Below are 19,734 nucleotides of genomic sequence, written 5' to 3'. Positions count from 1 at the left end.
AGAGTTACTCCATTAAGAGAACTATAGTCATTAACAAAATGTTCACAATTTTCCATTAAGCTATTTTGACCTCACAATACTCTCAATTAGGTTGTCTACAACATATTTTATTGTAGGATAATGCTCAATTGTACAGGTACTTCAGGTTCTCAGTACAGAGAACTTTGGTTATGGAAATAATTTCAAAGTGATACCCTATAATCATAGTAAAAATTTTGGCAAAATATGAGTACAGCCTTAAATATGGCAAAATACTCATAATGAAGCATTATGGCATTAAGTAATGGCAAAAAGCCCTGGTAGCTAGCATACAGCCTTAAGTATGGTAGTATATTAAGTTATGGTAGCATACAGCCTTAAGTATGGTAACATATATTAACTATGGTAACATACAGCCTTAAGTATGGTAACATATTAAGTTAAGGTAGCATACAGCCTTAAGTTTGGTAACATATTGAGTTAAGGTAGGATACAGCCTTAAATACGGTAACATATATTAACTATGGTAGCATACAGCCTTAAGTTTGGTAACATATTTAAGTTATGGTTACAATATGACAGCCATTTTAGTATGGTAGCATATTATGTTATGGTAGCATATAAGTATGGTAACGTACTAGTTACAGTAGCATACAGCCTTAAGTATGGTATGATGTTAGCTATAGTAGCATACAGCCTTAAGTATGTTGACATATATTAGTTATGGTAGAATAGTAGTGTTGCAAAATATGATTATGATGAAAATGTAAATAAGTAGTATATTACTTAGCCTTAACCCAGTAATAAAATTTGAGTTTACTTTCCTTGCTTACAGATGCATTTTATAAGGATGGTAGTTCTTAAAATACTTCAATTAAACAATTTGAGAAATGACATTGATAAGAATCTCTGCTGTAATTGGTGTGTAATACACACCGGTTCAAGTTCATGTAACTTTAGCAAAATCACTGTACATAAGTAGTGCAAAAACTCATTACTGAATCTGTTGGCCATAACTGAAATTTCACAAATGCTTTGAAATGAATTTCTGTTCAAAAAGTTTTATATAAAACCATTGAAGCTCAAACATGTTTCAAATGATTTTTGTCTCAAGATCAATTTATTATTCATTTAGTTACACTTTCTTAAAGGAAATCCTTAAATTGAGGTCAGAGGTCAGTTTATGAGGAAACTTAAAACTAGAAATTTTACATTTTTATTTAAAGATTCTTTCTTGTTCTATGAAAAGGTCTTCATTTATGATATATTTTTTCCTCTACTTAAACTCCCAAGTATCATTATAGGGAGGAGGCATGACTATATTACGAGATAAGGGGATATTTTGATGTCAATAACTTATAAATTAACCTGTGTGAACTTCCATAAAGCATGATCAAAGTCCAAAATGACCTTAAAATAAGTTGACAGCGATCTAGAGATGAAAACTCATTTATTACTCTACCCATTAACACAAGTATTCTCAGCAGCAGGCCAGGATGGGTAACTGACGATGATCTAGTCATAGAAATAGAAAAAATATACATGTAAGCTTTTTTTCAAAACCCAAATTATTTTAGTGGCTCCTTAATAGTTATCAAAGAAAATTTCTGGCAGAAATTTTAATTTTAGATAATGATGTTGATATACAACTTGATAAAATATTTTTGTGTATGTTTGTTCTTTTTGCCTTTGAATAAATTTTACAGTTGTCATCAATGTTAATTTTTTTTTAAACTCACAAATGGCATAGCATTTTTTTATCCAAATGATTAAAACAAATATAATTTCACCTTTAAATTTGAATCATATTTTGGAAAATAATATTCAAGATTTATGTATCAATATTTGCATAAAGATCTTTTTAGGCCCTGACAATGTCCCTCAGGTAAAAGATGAAGGAATATTTTCTGTGGTCAAAGAAAGCAGAAATTTATTGTCCCAGATAGAAGCTATTGTCTTTTGTACATAGGGACAGACAGGTCAGAAGGCTGGGACAAGGCAATCGGTAATTGAGGAGTGGAAACATATTATATATAATGATATGTTGAAAAATTACATTTTTGGGAGGGGTAGCCATACTTAATGATTCTTGAGGTAGCACACCTCCACACAATTATGATTTAGCCCTCCAGACCACATCAGAGAAGTAATAAGATGAAAAGGCTTGGGGCTCACTCTATCACCTATCAGATTGGTATATATAACACACGGACACCACTAGGACTGACTGTGGTAGGAAGTTGTGTGTAATCTACATCCAGTCTCATAAAAAATCTTATCATTACATGTAATTACATACTGATACAGCTAGCCCCAGGGTAGTCAGCTTTTGAAACAACAGTTACAATAATAATATGCCTGGGTTTGCTCCCCCATGGAAAGGAAATACTGGTATATATACTTTATCAAACAAGGCAAAGTGTTAAAAGCAGTCCCTCAGCTTAACCTCTCAGTCCAAACATGGACAAAGGACAATAACTCCAGATATTTAAGGGCACACGTGCAAATTTCTGAATGTACATGACATCCAAAGTAACAAATCAGAATTTTAGGTAACATATGACATAGAGTAAACAACAAAAGAACTAAACTGTGTAAATATCATAGGCAGACCATGATATTAATAAAAAAAATACTTAGGGGGCCGCGATAGCTCAGTTGGTTAAAGTGTCAGCCACCTAACCTCAGGTGAAGGTTTGTCAGTTTGTGTTTCTCGAGAAGCTGAGAAATGGGCCGGTCTGTACTGTCGTTGGGGTGTCCTTGGGCAAGACACTTTACCCTAATTGCTCTCGATGGCATGGGACTGGCCTCCAGTATGTTGTTCAATGAGGTAGTCACCAACTACTACAATGAGACCCCACCTCAACATGACCCCGGCTGTTCACAGGGCAATTAACCCAGCAAAGAAACAAACAATACGTAACCATTTCAACATACCCTGGTTAATCTTACGATATAAGCCCAGGAGACAACACAAAACCTCAGTGACAGGGGTGGGCTTGTTTGAGGACACTTATTAGTAATTCTATTATTCTACTGAAAAACAAAAGTTATTGGTTCGTTTGATTTCTTTTGTTTAACGTCCTATTAACAGCCAGGGTCATTTAAGGACGTGCCAGGTTTTTGAGGTGGAGGAAAGCCGGAGTACCCGGAGAAAAACCACCGGCCTATGGTCAGTACCTGGCAACTGCCCCAAGTAGGTTTCGAACTCGCAACCCAGAGGTGGAGGGCTAGTGTTAAAGTGTCAGGGCACCTAAACGACTCGGCCTCCGCGGCCCCACAAGTTATTGGATAATTATTGTTAATGTACAGGTTTTTACAGTCCTAAATTAAACTGTAAAAAATATAAACCTAACAACACTATTAAAACTTGTTCAGTTTAGGCAGTGCTATATTGTACAGTACAGAACCATAAAAATTTAAAATAAAAACTTAATACAAAATTTAAAAATTCTCAATATCAAATTTGAAATTAAAGTGCACGGCTTCTGTTCCTGTGAACTACACCTCCCTTACGTAAAGTAATGGAATAACAACAATCAAGCCAATAGGAGGTCTGATAGAGCCGATTTAACAGGTTGTTTCCTACGAGAGATCTCACCAGATTTTTCATAAATAAACTACACTTCTACACCTAAAAGTGCGAGCACATTTTATTTTAATTCGCATATCTCCACTTGATTATAAATACCTGGCCTTTTAGAATTACACAAATGAGTAAATGATATGTTTCTATTATGAAAAACTCATAATACAACCCAGATATAATAAACCTACATCAGCTATCAGGACGTTACTCAACAGATATTCTATAACTATTCAAAACATGTTAGTCTCACTGAGAAGCCATCTTTTTGATCTATCAGGTCAAAGATGAAACCCTTAAATTGGCTATATCCTGGTAATCAATCTGTATTCCGTGTTTTTTCCTTGCCATAAATTTTAAGTAAATGGTCACAAAATTTGATGAACAAAGATAAAAAGATGCCGATTTTTTTCCCCCGCAATTTTAATAAAATATTTCAGATTTATTTTTTATTTTTTTTATTTTTTTTTAAATCAAAAATAAAAGACCACAGTTTTGACTTCGTTATAGAATAATTGAATTTTGAAATCAGAATTTCGAATTCAGGATTTGATAAGAAACAGTCAGTAAACTTGCCTTTCTGAAAAATTAGGTAACATAATTTGGTTTACTTTACCGTAACATGATTACACCCTTAACCCTTTATATTCCAGCTAATGATCATCCTGTGCCCCGATTCACCAAATCTGGACAGTTTTAAACAAGTTAACCGAATTACACCTTCAAAGAACCCATCAACATATTGCTCATTATTTTTCAGTTTTCCGGTCTTAGAGATATACTTTTATCCCGAAAATAATATGAAACATTTTCTTCGGGGTTGTAATGTTTGAATCTTGAAAGATATTTTTGAGATAATATCTAGAATTTGTATAAAGTACATTTTTTTCAGAATAGTGGCTGTTTAATTTACAGACTTCAGTTCATGGGGACATTATTTAAAAATTCACCAACAGGAAATTGGATGCACAGAATTTTCATCATTCTATCAACCATCCAATTTTGATTGAGATTTATTAAAACAGTAGGGGGTTGGCTTTTGTTAGCAATTTTACTTAACTGCAATAAACATAGATGGGCTAACTATTGGTTGATATATAACCTATATACGTTGACTGGAACATCTTTCTTCCTATTTAAGGGGCGCGATAGCTCAAGTCGGTAAGAGCATCCGCCACGTAACCTCAGGTGAAGATCCCAGGTGTGTGGTTGGACACTCCCTACCATGGTGCGTTTGTGTTTCTCAGGAAGCTGATAAACAGGTGGGCCATCTGTCGTGGTTGTGTCCTTGGACAAGACACTTTACCCTGATTGCTCTGGATGGCATGTGACAGGCCTCCTGTATTTTGTTCAGTGAGGTAGTCACCAACTACTACAAGAATACCCCACCTCAAAATGACCCTGGCTGTTTCAGTGGTGATCAACCAGGCAAACAAACAAACAAACAAACAAACAAAATAAACAAACAATCACAGGAAATGAGCAAAGTTCTTTCAAGTTAAAAACAAAACTCATTCCACATTCCAGACGTGTAAAAGGTGAGGAGTTGAAAGTTCTTAAATCCCACTCCCAATCCGTAGATGAATTTCGATAGTTTTGTAAAAGAAATGGTACACCTTAAACTAGTTAGGTGGTCCTGCTCTCCGTCAGATAAACAAAGGGATCCGATCACAATGTTAATTGTATCATCAAGGTGATTGCCATATCATAGCTTTATTCAAGTTTCCTCACAGATGTCAGCGGATCAATTAAGCAGTAAATCTTGGCTGATCCAGGTTTTAAATCCGTGATATGAAGGGTCTGATAAAGCATTAAGCCAAAATCTTCAATCTATTAAAAAAGTACTAAAATGAACTATCCAAAATACACAGGTTCAAAATAGTTATATTTATGATTTCAAAGAAATTTTTTTTTTTTAAATAAAACTATAAAAATATAATTATGTAAATACAGTAAATTTGTTAATATAGTTCTTAATGTTTCAAATAAACCAATAAATAATTCAGACCTTTTATTTCATAGTTGAATTCTTTGCTAATTGTTAATGAGTATTTAAAAGTTTCTTGAAGTCACAAATGAAATCTGTATAGCTGTAGATTCGTTTATTCATCAATGATAACCGGATTATATATCATACATTTAAGTCAAACATTCTAAAGGGATTACTTACTCACTGATAAAATATGCCAGCTCGTCTAATCCTTTTTCCGTTTATGACATAATCACCGATTCAAGCCTGTAATGGCATCTATAATAATCTTTACTGATAAAATATCACTTTAAAGATTTATTCCTAAACAAACTTTAAAGTATGCTTACACAATAATCAGAGATCAGTGTTATCTGATTTGAGAGTCAAAGCTACCATTGAAAGCCGTACAACCGTAACTGTCCAGATTTTCTGATATAACATGTGGTGTTCCTTTCCTTGATGGTCAGCAAGATTTTAATCTAGATATTTAAATATGTATGCTACATTGATCATGATATCTCGATCGATTTGTCAGGACTTAACAGAATTAAATATAGTGTTTGCAGGCGCATTTGACATATGAGAAATCTTTGTAGGCTAATTTGACATATGAGAAATCTTTGTAGGCTAATTTGACATATGAGAAATCTTTGCAGGCGCATTTGACAAATGAGAAATCTTTGCAGGCGCATTTGACATATGAGAAATCTTGGCAGGATCATTTGACATATGAGAAATCTTTGTAGGCTAATTTGACATATGAGAAATCTTTGCAGGCGCATTTGACATATGAGAAATCTTGGCAGGATCATTTGACATATGAGAAATCTTCACAGGCGCATTTGACACATGAGAAATCTTGACAGGCTCATTTGACATATGAGAAATCTTGACAGGCACATTTGACACATGAGAAATCTTGACAGGCTCATTTGACATATGGGAAATCTTGACAGGCACATTTGACACATGAGAAATCTTGACAGGCTCATTTGACATATGAGAAATCTTCACAGGCGCATTTGACAAATGAGAAATCTTGACAGGCTCATTTGACATATGAGAAATCTTGACAGGCACATTTGACACATGAGAAATCTTGACAGGCTCATTTGACATATGAGAAATCTTGACAGGCTCATATGACACATGAGAAATCTTGACAGGCTCATTTGACATATGAGAAATCTTGACAGGCGCATTTGACAAATGAGAAATCTTGACAGGCTCATTTGACATATGAGAAATCTTGACAGGCACATTTGACATATGAGAAATCTTGACAGGCTCATTTGACATATGAGAAATCTTGACAGGCTCATTTGACACATGAAAAATCTTGGCAGGCTCATTTGACACATGAGAAATCTTTGCAGGCTTATTTGACATATGAGAAAATGTTACAGGCTCATTTGACATATGAGAAAATGATATCATTCCTTTGAAGGAAAAAACCAATTAACAATTAACCTGTTCTTATATATATACATTTGTATATACATGTATATAAATGTAAACAATATGGCAGATTCGATTAAGTGTAGGAAAAAACTGTTGAACAAGTTTTGAGTAGTTGAGAGAAAAAAAACAGTTGAAACAAGCTGATTTCTTGCATTACTGTTAAATAAGCTGTGAAGTCTCGTAAAATTCAGCTTCACAGTAACAGTTCGGTAAAATAAGTAAACCAATCAGACAAGCTCCTCGCAAAAACTAATTTGAAAATAAAGGCACCTGCTTCAGCAATATACGTGGATAAATTTATGTCTTTTACCGGTGAAAACACACCTGACTTATGTTTAGGACATTACCTGATGGTTAGCCGAGAAAATTAAAGCGATAAATACAACAATAATTGGAAAATATAAAATTTTCTATTTATTTTGCGAGGGTGTTTAAACCCTTTTCTGAGGATCTCGAACAGAAGTTGAAAACCTTTCTGTAAAGAGTATATATCGAGGATATTGGATTTTAACTATGGGTGTTAATTACCAGATACAACTACAATGATGTATGCCGATGGTACAAAAAAGCAGGAGATTGACGCTGTATATATGCAAGCATGAAATTTCCCCTTCATTTTTGTAATTTGCCAAAAAGAATAAGTTTTCAATGAAATTTAAATGAATATCTTATCATAGTCTTTGCCACAAGACCAAGGAAACATTGATTTATTTTCTTGTAAACTAAGAATTAATAAATGTCAATGAAAACAAGGGGAGATAATTTTCAAAAAATATCAATATCAAAGGTATTATATTACCATTCAAGTTCCAAAATTAGCTAAAGGTAATGGAACAAATCAAAGTAATAAGAAATTTTCTCGATATTTACGATTTATTTTCCTAATTTCCCCCCAGATTCGATCTTGTTTTATAGTCAACAACTCAACATTACCACTTAACAATCACTATTAGACGTTTTTCTAACTGGCAAAACCCCTGTAGCCTAGCTGAGCTGGCATTTTTCAAATTCACCACCCACATACGGAACCCAAGGCTAACTGTGTAAAAATGAATATTATTTCATAAAGTATTGATTAAATGCGACTACCTATTACTATATATATATAGCTTCCATTAATCCTTGTATAATCGCTCTGTAATCTCTGAATCGTCAGGTTTCATATAATAACCACTATTACCTACAATTACTGCCAGTTTTGCTTTGTGTTCATATATCCAAGCTTGTTGTCCACTGTCTATTGCTATCAATCGATCAAATAGGTGAAAGATGAGTCGAGATACAAACATTCATATGAACGTGACTTGCACATTTTCCGTAAACAGGTACTGTTATATAAACTACAGGTGTTAACGTGTGATTATATACAAGGAACTACACATTACAAATGTACTTTTATAAAGGAGGTTACAAATCAGGCTCATTTTCTCATCTAAGCCAAGACATGATGATAAGCCTGTGTTTATACTGGCCGATTCTGGCATAGATGAAATTCAAAGGCTTTCAATAGAGAAACCAAAGGCTGGTGTTAATCTGAAGAAAACACAGTCAAGATTTTTGTAATCTTTAAAAGTCAAAGGTAATCGAGGAAAAGAACAGATATTTAAGGTTAACATGCAAATGGTAGATATGTTAGAGAGTAAGGCGTGCAGTTCATTAATTTAAGTATGTTAAATAGTATGTTATATAATCCAATAAAGAGGTATCTTAATACAGACTTCGTTGAAAAGAAAAGCTTCAATCAGGAGATTAAAAGATTTTTTTTTTAAGAAACAGAACAGGTCTGTTTGGCAATTTGATTTGCCCAACATATTCGATCATCAGACAATATGTTTCTGCAATTCCATCAAACAGTCATGGCCAGCCAATTCAAATTAATGTATGCAAATTTTAATATGACAATGGAGAAAATAAAACGGTGTCAAAAAACCTTTAATTATCCAAATCTTAATCAGTTTCATACAAAATGTTCCCAATTGGAGAAAATCTGGTCACAAATTAGTAATTTTAGTCACGAAATGGTTGGGTGGGCCCTATGAGCAGACGGCATACCAATACACAGCCACTGGTCTGACTCTGTTTGGCTTTATGCACAGCAGTCCTTGTGATACCCCCAACCCTCCTCCCACTGGGAACGCCTCTCTGATTACCTTCACAAATGTAATCTATCTGTTTAGAATAGACATTTTATGTGTTATAAGAGTATGTATCATTTTATCTTAACCCAGGTAAATTACACCCTTCATGAGAATCCATAAATACAAATTATTCCCTTATTTTGATCCTGTGAAGATTCGACCCCTTGGTGTCATGTTGGTAGCTGTTTCTTTTTAATATACCACCCTATACAGTTTCATGTCCTAATATTCATCAGATCCATTACAGATCTGCGAAACGTAGAATGAAGAATTCTCTTCCCTTCATTACTATCTTCCGATAAAACACACCAGACAATCTATCTCTTTGAAATTTCAACAACTACAAATGGAAAGGCACCTAATGCCCTGAAGCATCTCAGGGACGGGAAACACCAGCTTCAAACATCCAACATAATTTTGCCAAATCCAGATTAGTACATTCAACTATTAAGACGTCTATCAACTTCTACGGTATTTCTTGTCCGATTCATGTTTACGATTTTGAGGGTAATGTTCCGTTCTTAAAGCTCAGATCAGCTTTTCGTAATTCTTTTCAGATTTCAAAAAGTACAACTCTCGAATTATTCACACTGTATACATATCAAACAGTATCTTGCATAACTATCCAATTTAATTTAATTTAAAATTTAACTGTATTACACTGACACTGACATTTATCTTACTGCCATCTATTGTCTGGGGGCCAAGGAGCTGGATGCGTCAAATTCAAGGTGCTGATCCTAAAATCGATTAAGACATTCATCAGAGGGCTGAGGATTTACAAGACACTATTATCTTTAATGAAGGATTATTCAAAATTTTCAAATAAGATTTTTACAAAAAAATTTATTTGAAATATCTGTGGGAATTTGGTTTAATTTTGTACTGATAGTGGTAACTTTCAATATTAACATACAATTTCACCAAAGGAATTTCTAAATTTTTGAAAACAAACAATGCAATCGAAGGATTTCCTGATCTAAATTGTTCATAGGAAATTGCAAAATATTAAGAAGATTCCTTAAATAAGATTTTTTCCATAAACCCGATAATGTTTTCCTACGAAAAATTTTGAAGTTAAGGAATTTCCTTAAATTAATAAAAATGTTGATGAATCCATGCACGGAACACCTTGAGAGTTCATGAATTCTAACTGATAACATATCATCTCAAAGACTGACCTAAACTGCCCCCCCTGGCATAATCCCTTTAATAGTATAATTTTCAACCTTATAGCCATTTAACTTCTGACAAGATCAGGTGAAGACAAACGGTTCCGTATTTATGTGGTCAAAATGATAAATGCCCACAAAAATATGCTTTCAAAGAGTTTAATTGAATTTGCTTAAGATTAAATATTTTAATCCTTTATTAATTATAAGCTGCCATTAAAGCATTCAAACAAATCTTTTATTAGTTGTGGTACATTTGCTTCCCAAAGACCCATATGACTGAATTTATTAGTCATCATTTTAAATTAATTTAGGATTGCCATCAGAAAACAAAAAACGAAAAAAAAAATGTTGCAATTATTTAAATGTCTGGTTACAAGTAAATTGATAGCTGGAGGATGTTCCATCACCGATGAAACTCCGAGTTTCACACACTCCATCGTCTAACAGATCCAAATCACCTTGACGATAAAATACAAATGAAATACAAGTATAACAAATTTTAATTAGGTAAAGATAATGTTAAAGATTGTCAAACACTGTTAAACTTCGCATGGAAGTCAATATGCTTTCAAGCTAATATTCAAACCGCACTAACTGCAAATGTAGAGTTTTAAAAAGATTAAAATGCCTGTTAAAAGCGCTGAATTCCGGAAGTGATAGCTTTTCCATAAACAAGCTGATGCCATTTGTTTCACCCGCACAAATTGAGTTTAACAGTTTTGATATTTGATAATTAGAAAAGCTAATTACTTTTAATAGTAATAATGTAATAATGTTTCTCACTTTGAAAAAATCATTTTGGAATTGAAGTCAGCTGTAATAGGATATATCAACAGTTGCTTGTGTGATTATATCTCAATTCCAGCCTCTCATAGTGTGGGGTGTAATTTAGTTAAGGTTGTATGCTACCTTAAGTGACAATGTACTTTTGTATTTTAAATGAACAAAAAAGGATGTCATATTCAGCAGTTGTATTCAAAATATGGAAAAGGTATAATTATTCTATGAAGAAACATCTATAAATTATAATAAGAGGGAGATTTAAGGGGATTGAATTTTGATTGGAAGACTACCTTTCCTCACAACAGACCGAGCTTTCAATTAAAATGAATTTAATTACATTTACTTTCATATCAAACAAGAGGTTTTAAGTGAAGATTTTTTATTGTAATTTATAAAATAATCTCTAAATAAAAGAAACTCTGTCAATGATGTATATCAGTAATACATTTTCAACAATTACGTGTTGGTTAGAAATTCTCTACATAAAGTTTGATTGTAACAAGAATCTCATCCTTGAAAGGCATGGATATCTCTAATTTTGAAGGATCTTTTCATGGGGTTTTAAAACTCATAACAGCCAGAGTCATAATATGGAGACCGGTGTCAAGGAGACACCAGCAGTCAGGCTCATATTGAGACAGGTGTCAACAGCCAGGGTCATATGGAGACAGGTGTCAACAGCCAGGGTCATATGGAGACAGGTGTCAAGAAGACACCAACAGCCGGGGTCATATGGAGACAGGTGTCAAGGAGACACTAACAGTCAGGCTCATACTGAGACAGGTGTCAAGGAGACACCAACAGCCAGGGTCATATGGAGACAGGTGTCAAGGAGACATCAACAGTCGGGGTCATATGGAGACAGGTGTCAAGGAGACATCAACAGTCAAGCTCATACTGAGACAGGTGTCAAGGAGACACCAACAGTCGGGGTCATATGGAGAGAGGTGTCAAGGAGACATCAACAGTCGGGGTCATATGGAGAGAGGTGTCAAGGAGACATCAACAGTCGGGGTCATATGGAGAGAGGTGTCAAGGAGACATCAACAGTCGGGGTCATATGGAGAGAGGTGTCAAGGAGACATCAACAGTCGGGGTCATATGGAGAGAGGTGTCAAAGAGACATCAACAGTCGGGGTCATATGGAGAGAGGTGTCAAGGAGACATCAACAGTCGGGGTCATATGGAGAGAGGTGTCAAGGAGACACCAACAGCCGGAGTCATGTTGAGACAGGTGTCAAGTAGACACCAACAGCCGGAGTCATATTGAGACAGGTGTCAAGGAGACACCAATAAGTCGGGGTCATATGGAAACAGGTGTCAAGGAGACACCAACAGTCGGGGTCATATGGAGAGAGGTGTCAAGGAGACACCAACAGTCGGGGTCATATGGAGAGAGGTGTCAAGGAGACATCAACAGTCGGGGTCATATGGAGAGAGGTGTCAAGGAGACATCAACAGTCGGGGTCATATGGAGAGAGGTGTCAAGGAGACATCAACAGTCGGGGTCATATGGAGAGAGGTGTCAAGGAGACATCAACAGTCGGGGTCATATGGAGAGAGGTGTCAAGGAGACATCAACAGTCGGGGTCATATGGAGAGAGGTGTCAAGGAGACACCAACAGCCGGAGTCATGTTGAGACAGGTGTCAAGTAGACACCAACAGCCGGAGTCATATTGAGACAGGTGTCAAGGAGACACCAACAGCCGGGGTCATATGGAAACAGGTGTCAAGGAGACACCAACAGTCGGGGTCATATGGAGACAGGTGTCAAGGAGACACCAACAGTCGGGGTCATATGGAGACAGGTGTCAAGGAGACACCAACAGCCAGGGTCATATGGAGACAGGTGTCAAGGAGACTGACACCAACAGCCGGGGTTATATTGTGACAGGTGTCAAGAAGACATCAACAGTCAGAGTTACTAACAGAGACAGGTGTCAAGGAGACACCCAACAGTCAGGCTCATATTGAGATAGGTGTCAACAGCCAGGGTCGTATGGAGACAGGTGTCATTATATGGCAGATAAAAATTCTTTTTATAGATTTTTTATTGGGTTGGTAATTAACACAGGAGATCAACTAATGCCACAATCGTACTCTATAACAAACAATATTACATGATGAATCCAGTAAAAGCATACTATTCAGCCATGTACAAACACATAACCATCACCTCCTCTCACAGTCTCGGCCTAACATCCCTGCCACGAGCGACATTCCAGGTTGGTTCTGTGATTACTAAGATATACAGATGCAGTAGATGGTCTGTCAAGAAAGAGGTGCATCACTTGGACTCCAAGTTAGACATAATACCTGAGAATTACCTGCGCTTCATCGCTAAGCGAAGCTGACAAGATAACAGACGAAAACAGCCTTGTCTGTCACCCTAACAACCCAGATGTCATATGATCTGTGTTTGTTTCTGTCCAATCACTAACTGTTTCTCCAGTAGGGATGACAGTTATGGTTGAGCGCCCCCTCCCCCTCCCCGAGTCTCCCCTCCCAGGCTCCAGACCTTACACAATCAAGACATGCTTTATGTGGATATTGCCTTGCTGTACTTGATACAGAGGACACTTTGGCTGTCAGGGACTGGTAGTTGGTGTGACAATTTACACCCCACCGGCCCAGAGTTTATGTACTTTACAACCTTGTTGACACTCAGTGCTTTATAATGGCAACCTTCGCGGTCACAAAACAAACATCCACCTCATACATCAGAAGAAATGTGGGATTCAGGATTTCGATGATAGGAATTCTCCAACATAAACATAATTCTTTTACATTGGTTGGATTCTAAATCACTATAAAACCTTGTCATTATATATTCTAAATAAGTGTGGAAGACCTAAACCTATAAATTTTATTTATATTATCTTGGTATCTGATCATCTACCTCATTACTCATCACCCCAGCTTGGATTAACAAGGATTCACTATAAAAACATATCTTTAATTCAAAGATGTATGCAATATTTAATTGTGAAATGCATCTCCACTTAAAAACAATTTCATATATCACTATAAAATGTATCTCCATTTAAAAAGAGTTTCAAACTAATGAAAGAAACTTGAACTTATCTAATTTATTGATGTTAGAATGAGGCAGACTTCGCCCCTGAAAAAACAAATGACATACTTATTATATATCGATTGCACTGAGGAACATAATGACTCAAAGGGGAGATAACTCTAATACAAATCATTTACTTGTAATTCAGCACATACATGTAGCCTTAAGTTAACTTTTAATCTATGTCAATACACATTTTTGTATTCACCACAAGTAACTAATGCAAGTTTTTCAAGATGTCAGTTAGGCCATACATCATGATTGTGGGAGGGATCAGAATTTCATTTTAGACGAACCGTGGACGCATGTAACACAGATTATTTGTGAAAGAGGTTTCAATTCAGAAGATGAAGTGACAGAAAAACTTTTAAGATGGTGGCCACGGCATGGGTCCTATCTGCGAGAATTATATAAACAACTCATTACTGAGAGACTTGTCACAATAGGACAAACAGTTCAGGGGAAGTGGCTTTACGATATGATATTAAGATGGCTGCTGCATATATGACGCTTAGATTTTTGGAGTTTAAGCTATAGGTACAATCTTCATAGGAACTGATAGCTCCAAACAGACAGGTGAGATGTGTACGCTCCAAACAGACAGGTGAGATGTGTACAGGTGCAAATCATAGACAAGTTTTGTATCACAACAGGTGGGATTGGTAAATGGAGGTTACAGTTAGCTTGCACTTCCTGAAACTCCTCGACCTCTGACCCTATCAGCGTAGTTATACTAATTCATTAACACCCTGTTGAGAAGCCTAATTTCACACCTGTCTTCAAGCCAAGTACATACAACAATGACCTACCTGCACCGAAGGCAAAGAAAAAACTTTTCTTTGGGTGAGCTTTGAGCAAGCTAATTACTCTCTCAGCCATCCGCTCGTTGCGTTTATTTATTAGCTCCAATCGAAAGTATTCGTCAATGAGTTTGGCAGTCTCCTGAGCGCCCGGGGGTAGGGAGTTGTTGACGAGGCTGCGCACCTGGGCTGTATTTTGATTGAGGATGACGGCGTTGAGGTCCCCACAGTTGTAGTGATATATCAGTTCATCAGTAGTGTACCTTGTCCCTCCCTCCTCGCTAGCCCTGTATGCCTCATGTTGCCAAAGTGTCTGGTTTAACGCAAACAACACCTGTGGAAGAGAATGGAGAAAAACATAAATTGTGTGAATTGATACAGTGATATGGTTCCATTGCTTTTATATAGAGCGTAGATATTGTTATTTACATTTAAATTATCTTGAGGGAAAACTTCTACAAGCCATTTTCTTAATTAACACCAAAAAACATGCTACTATCAACTCTATAATCAGGACACCTCTGTGTCAGAAAACCGATATTTTCAGAGGAACATTGATTTTATGGTAAATCACCTTCTCTGTTCAGACCGAGATCATCTCTAAGAAATTGTACTTCAATAAAAGACCACTTCTGTTATATTGTAACCTCTGATCAGGGGCCACCTCCAATAAATGACCAACTCTGTCAGGACACTATATATCTCTCTTTTTAGAGACCACCTCTGTTGAGAGAACACTTTCATTTAGAGTCTGATCTCTGTCAGAAAAGCTGAGATTACTTATGAGAATGATAACATCTAACTCTATTGAAAAACCTCTGTTAAGATACCTCTATTTAGAGACCATCTCTGCTCATACACCACCTCTGTTAAGACATTACCTCTCTTTCGACACCATCTCTTTCAAAAGAGCTCAGACCACTTATTTTAAAGAAACTTATATAACATCTTCCTCTACTTAAAGAGACCTCTGTTAAGAGACCATCTTTGTCAAAAGACTATGTGCCTATGATAATTAAATACCTCCTTTGTCAAGATACCAAATATGTTTAGAGACCACTCTGTCAGAAGTGACACCTGAAACTGAAACTGAATGTACTCTAATATTACCTCTGATAATAGACCACCTCTGTCAAGAGACCACTTATTAGAACTCGAGACCATTTCTCTTAAGAGACAGTCATTTATGTGATCTGAGACCACATCTGATAAGAGACCACTTATGAGAACTGAGACCACCTCTGATAAGAGACCACTTATGAGAACTGAGACCACCTCTGATAAGAGACCATGTATGAGAATGAGACCACCTCTGATAAGAGACCACTTAAAGATCTGAGACCACCTCTGATAAGAGACCATGTATGAGAACTGAGACCACCTCTGATAAGAGACCACTTATAAGATCTGAGACCACCTCTGATAAGAGACCACGTATGAGAACTGAGACCACCTCTGATAAGAGACCACTTATAAGATCTGAGACCACCTCTGATAAGAGACCACTTATAAGATCTGAAACCACCTCTGATAAGAGACCACGTATGAGAACTGAGACCACCTCTGATAAGAGACCACGTATGAGAAGAGATGTCTGTCTAGAGACCACTCATTAGAACTAAGACCACCTTTGTCAAAAAACAATCTGTTTTAAAATTTTGATGAAAGATAACCTCAGTGTTAAGACATGTCAGCTATATTAAGATGCATTTCTGAGGCTTCTCATGGATAATCTTTGAATTTGTGTGGATCAAAATGTTTGAGCCACAGAAATAAAGAAAACCAGCTAGATATGTCAATATGTTCCTTTATCAGAAAAAGCATTGGAATACCTGCTTTTTGGTATTCTCTACATTTCCAAGTGCTAACAGTTAAGAATATGGGACTCACTTCTTACACAGAGCATTGCAAGATAAACAGATAAGAAAAAATAGCTTACCGCGTAATAACAGGATCACATTCCCATTATTCCTAAGTACGTTAAATTACATCAGTTATATACGGTATCTCACTACCAAGTCATACAACCAGTCAAACTCTAAATAGATCAGTTTATATTATGTATATAACTTAAGACCATACACTTGCTACACAATATCCAGATAAACTATTTCACCAATTTATCTTCTTAGTATTTAGTATAACATCTTTTGATAATTTGTCTATTATCCTCAAGATTAATGTCTGAGGATTAAGGTCAAGGACACGCAAAGACAATTTCTGTAGTTTATGAACAGAAAACCATTATGTGTGTCAGATTTCATACCAGTCGAGATATTTTCTTTAATTTTTCGGAACTAATCATAATTGAGGTTAAAGATCACCATAAAAAACTTTTAATGCGTAAAATTTAATACATTTTATTTATCATGTGAAGTAATAAAGGAATAATTCCTCAAGATGAAATCAAATTCTGATTTTCAGATAATTGTTTTTCCACTTAATTAGATCTAGCAAAGCACATTTTGGCTGTATGAATGATTGTATCTGGTTAAAATTTCCTATTTCTCTTTGCTTCAGGGAAATTATAGTATTAAGAGATTGTCTATAAAGACAATTACATTCTTGATGAGTTTGTCTGTTTATATAGAGGAACAGTCGAGACAAAGCAATACAGGTAATTTCTGAAGTTTTTCCTCTTACCATACAGGTTTAAATTACATCATTGCTATGTAAATCACCTACAGGCGAGTTAAAATCAATACTTATAAGTTCATTACACCCATGTAACAAGAAATTTCCTGATATACCGATGTACTATCTTTAAATACACCAGTATATCTACAGGCTAAAACAAATTACTTCTAACACATCAAATCTAATTTTCAATGAGAACGTGCATTTTGTCTTCTCTAATTAGGTATTGGTGTGTTTTAAAATCATTAAACTGTGCTCAGTTCGAGAGGATGCCGATGTATACAAAATTACTTTTTATTCACTGGATATATGCTGGTAATCACTTAATGTTCAATCTGAAACACTTTAAAAACAAGCCTGGTACAGTCCCGTATGTTAGCCTCTGTTTTTTCTTCCAAAGATATCAAATCTTATCCAGTCGATTTACAGCCGATGTCAACAACAGTTGGAGTTCATTCATAAAAGCACGGACATGGAGTAACATTGCTAGACATGAGCAGGTATTTTGCCGCGTTGCTTAAAGTGAAATATCTCGATATAAGATATGTACGGGAGATACATTTTGGCTGAAATCCAGGACGAAGTTTTCACAACCTTCCAACTTATCTAAAATTAATTCCAAAACAAATAGCGCTGTGTCTACTCTAGGATAATACAAAATTACTATGAACGTTCGGTCCTTATAATAGAAGTGTACAGCTTATACTGTCATAACTTTGATGTTTTCCTTTCATACAATACATTAACATTCAACAGTTCAAGTACTTTGTCAGTGTAGTAATACATGTTAAATATGTATTCAGTTTTAATGTGCGAAAACCTATTCAATCTTCAGGAAATATTTAAAGACTCCACATACTTGTCGAGGAGATACAATAGTGTTGTGTATTGGAGGTATCGGATACGATAAATATTGTATCTATATAAAAGATAGTACGGCGTTCCTGTTTATGTCTCAGATAGATATGAAACGTCAGTACTATACATACAACATCTACGCTAGCCAAGAGTTCATTATACGATTTCTCCACTTTATGATGGTACTGGATCGTAATCAATTAAAGCTTGGGGCTACCAATTTCCTGGTAAGCAACAATGTACTACACACATTATATTGGAATAGAATATATATTTATCCACTTGGAATATCTTTTAAACAATGATGGTAACATTTATAACAATAGATAATAAATAATAACAAATTTTTCATAAATTTCAGACAATTTTTGAAATTTTCATCATGAGGTTATCTACATAAGTTTATTTGGACATAATTAACAATTACCACTTAAACCTCATCAGATTATTTGTCTGTTGTCTGGAAAATTCTCTGTTACCCATTTTAGCTCTAGCCAGAACATCACTAAATCAACGAGACAAAAAATATAATAGTTTAAGGTATTAAATCACGTACAATGACCAGTGAAATTTACTCATATTCTCTTACAAATACCGCAAAGTCATCGAGTAATTGGTACCAATCACAAAAGGAATTGAAAAAAAGAGAATGGAAAAGTTAATTTGAAAATTTAAGATGTCTAAATCAAGAAATCTCTGAAAATGGACCACATGCTGTGTTTAAATTTCAGATTTCTTAAACATTTATTTTTTGAAGTAATGGAGTGACATGTAAACCGAGTCCTTGTAGTTGAATGACAAGCTTTTTCATTTTAATGAAAATGTCTCCATTCATTGAACCAGCTAGAAGTTAATATGCCCGGGAGTTTCACTGGAGGATTATTAGTGCCTAACAGCTGTGAAAGTACGCCTATATCTAGTATACAACACGTAACAGACTTCCTATTCTACCTGAACTACCCACACTGGCCATCTGGTTGTCTTACATTTCTCATATTCTGTACATCAGGCCTCTGACCCTCACACCTGTACTTCATTTTCCATCTTTTTTATTCTTCCTTCTCATCTCTTCACACCTTCTTTATTCATCACCTTTATTTATCCCCTTTATTCATCCCCGTTCTCCCAGTCATACTCTACTGACTGTCCTTCGTTGTATCATGTATTTCCTAATATAGGCATACCAGTATGTCCTCGAATCCTTAATATACCATTTCTTTATACTGACTGTCACCTACTGCAGACGCAGCCCCGTCATTCCACTCTCT

The 19,734-nt window shown here is 35.6% G+C and overlaps 1 protein-coding gene across 1 annotated transcript in view; it reads right to left on the bottom strand.

Annotated features, from left to right (window-relative positions):
* Positions 1–19,734, bottom strand: part of LOC117326108 (metalloprotease TIKI2-like) — an 89,919-nt gene that overhangs the window by 12,781 nt on the left and 57,404 nt on the right. The window contains 1 exon segment of the mRNA XM_033882729.1: positions 14,981–15,305. Coding sequence (XP_033738620.1) covers positions 14,981–15,305 — 325 coding nt within the window.

The sequence above is a fragment of the Pecten maximus genome, chromosome 4 (assembly GCF_902652985.1).
Source record: "Pecten maximus chromosome 4, xPecMax1.1, whole genome shotgun sequence".
Taxonomy (NCBI): domain Eukaryota; kingdom Metazoa; phylum Mollusca; class Bivalvia; order Pectinida; family Pectinidae; genus Pecten; species Pecten maximus.
This window is presented reverse-complemented; position numbering and strand designations above follow the sequence as displayed.